General features: G+C 51.9%; 1 protein-coding gene across 1 annotated transcript in view; it reads left to right on the top strand.

The window, feature by feature from the left end:
* Window positions 1-1525, top strand: part of LOC109289907 (deoxycytidine kinase-like) — a 5867-nt gene extending 4342 nt beyond the window's left edge. The window contains exons 6-7 of the mRNA XM_019506173.1: window positions 277-376; window positions 1391-1525. Coding sequence (XP_019361718.1) covers window positions 277-376; window positions 1391-1414 — 124 coding nt within the window. The 3' untranslated portion in view covers window positions 1415-1525. The remainder of the gene's footprint in view (window positions 1-276; window positions 377-1390) is intronic.
* The last annotated feature ends 263 nt before the right edge of the window (window positions 1526-1788 follow it).

Raw genomic sequence — 1788 nt, 5'->3', positions numbered from 1 at the left:
TTAAAAAAAAAAAAAAAAAAAAATTTACCTCAAATGGATTAGAGGTTAGTTAGCAGCAGAGGGGGACAAAGCAGTGAGCAGTATTTCAAGAAATTCTCCTCCTTAATCCTGTAATGAAGTCACTGTGCTGACAACCTATTCCCCAGCAAAGTTTTCATAAAGGATGAGAGTGTGTGGAATTACAGAGGGCCACATCTGGTGAAAGAGACCTTCACTCAGGTCTAGGGATAAACAAAAGCCTCCTCTTTTTGCCAAGAGAAAAATACTTTCTTACAGGGTGGATTTTGACAACCTCAGAGAGATGCCCATTTTGGTCTTGGATGTTAATGAAGACTTTAAAAATGATAAGATTAAACAAGAGGACTTGATCGATAAGGTAAGAAAACAAGGCTTTTTTCAGGTGGTGTTTACTCTACTCAAAAATAAGGCCACTATGACTTACCAGTGTAAGCTGTTGGTTCCAGCAGCTTCATGCTGGCAAGACCATAATTCAAAAAAACTTCATAGTCAAGCTGCAGTAGTTAGTCTCTCTTTGGGAATAACTGTAAATATGTTGGTCGGAGATAGATTTAGCAAGTTCAGCTCTCTGCATTTTGTCAAACGTTGCTGGAGTTTTAGCTGTAAAGGGCTAGGAAGTCCCATAAGGGAAGTGAGGCCTGGAAGAGCGCTAGCTTTGCCCTCTTCCTAGCCCCCGCTGACCATATGGCAGGGGGTCCCAACCTTTTTAGATCACAGACTGGCAAGCCGCAGACCAGAAGTGACCGTGGGACTGGCAAGCTGCAAATCAAAGTGACCAGCAAACTACAGACCGGCAGCCAACACTTTTTTATACTTTATAAAGAAAGAGTTGGCTGCCAGGTCCACAATATGCCAGTCACTTCCTGACTTTGGGTCTGGCAAACGACCTGTCGCACACTGCAGTCCGGTGTTGGGAACCTGTGCCCATAACCCACTGAACAAGAGGGGATGGAGGGGGAAGACTGCAGGAACCCACTCCATCTTTTTCACACCAGTCAACGTAGGAAGATTAAGCAGCCAGGCAAGATACAAACTTGTTCCCTCCTCCCACCCTGTGGTTTATGTTTTCAAGTCCCTTTAGGTACATGATTCTGAAAGGCCCAATATTTATCTTACTCACACGTGCCAAGGCTGCATTTCCCCTTCCCTTCAGTGCACCCTTCCCCACCGGTACAGTCATCTCCACGCTGTAGTGCAGGTTGAAACCCCCCAGGGCTGAAGCAGCTCTTGGAGGCAGTTCAGGGCAGGATGGGCGCAGCACGGTGCAAGGTGGCCGGTGCCTCTTCTTAGGCTTCTCTTGAGGACTTCAGGCCGCAGCAGCAGCAGCAGCTGTTTAAAAGCTCAGCATTGCCTGGATGTCTTGTTTCAACAGGTCAAGGCTTTCCTGAAGTCCTAACCGCTGGGAGATGCCCCCACCTGCGTGTGTCGTACATACACGCGATGCTCCGCGCTCCCCGCACCGCGCCAGCTTGGCCCCCGGTTGTTTTTAATAAAGATTTGCAAGCCAGCTCGGGCTGGGGGGGGAACTTCTTGGCCGCGACGCCCCCTCGGCTACTCCCGGAACACAGCGGAGGGCGGGCGGGCGGAGCCGCGAAATGGCGGCGCAGGGCCAGGCCCGCGCGGATCATGGCGGGAGGCGGGCAACCGCCGGCCGCGGGGCTCGAACACTGGGGGACCGTTGGCGGGGGTGGCACCCGGGCCCCAGACCCTCCCCTCCCCGCGGCCGCGAGCACTCACTCAGGCCGGGGATCTCGCTCTCGAGCTCCTCGC

This window comes from Gavialis gangeticus, unplaced genomic scaffold (assembly GCF_001723915.1).
Source record: "Gavialis gangeticus isolate Ggan-Ray unplaced genomic scaffold, GavGan_comp1, whole genome shotgun sequence".
Taxonomy (NCBI): Eukaryota; Metazoa; Chordata; order Crocodylia; family Gavialidae; genus Gavialis; species Gavialis gangeticus.
Note: the sequence above shows the minus strand (reverse complement) of the source record. Positions and strands in the feature narration are given on the sequence as shown.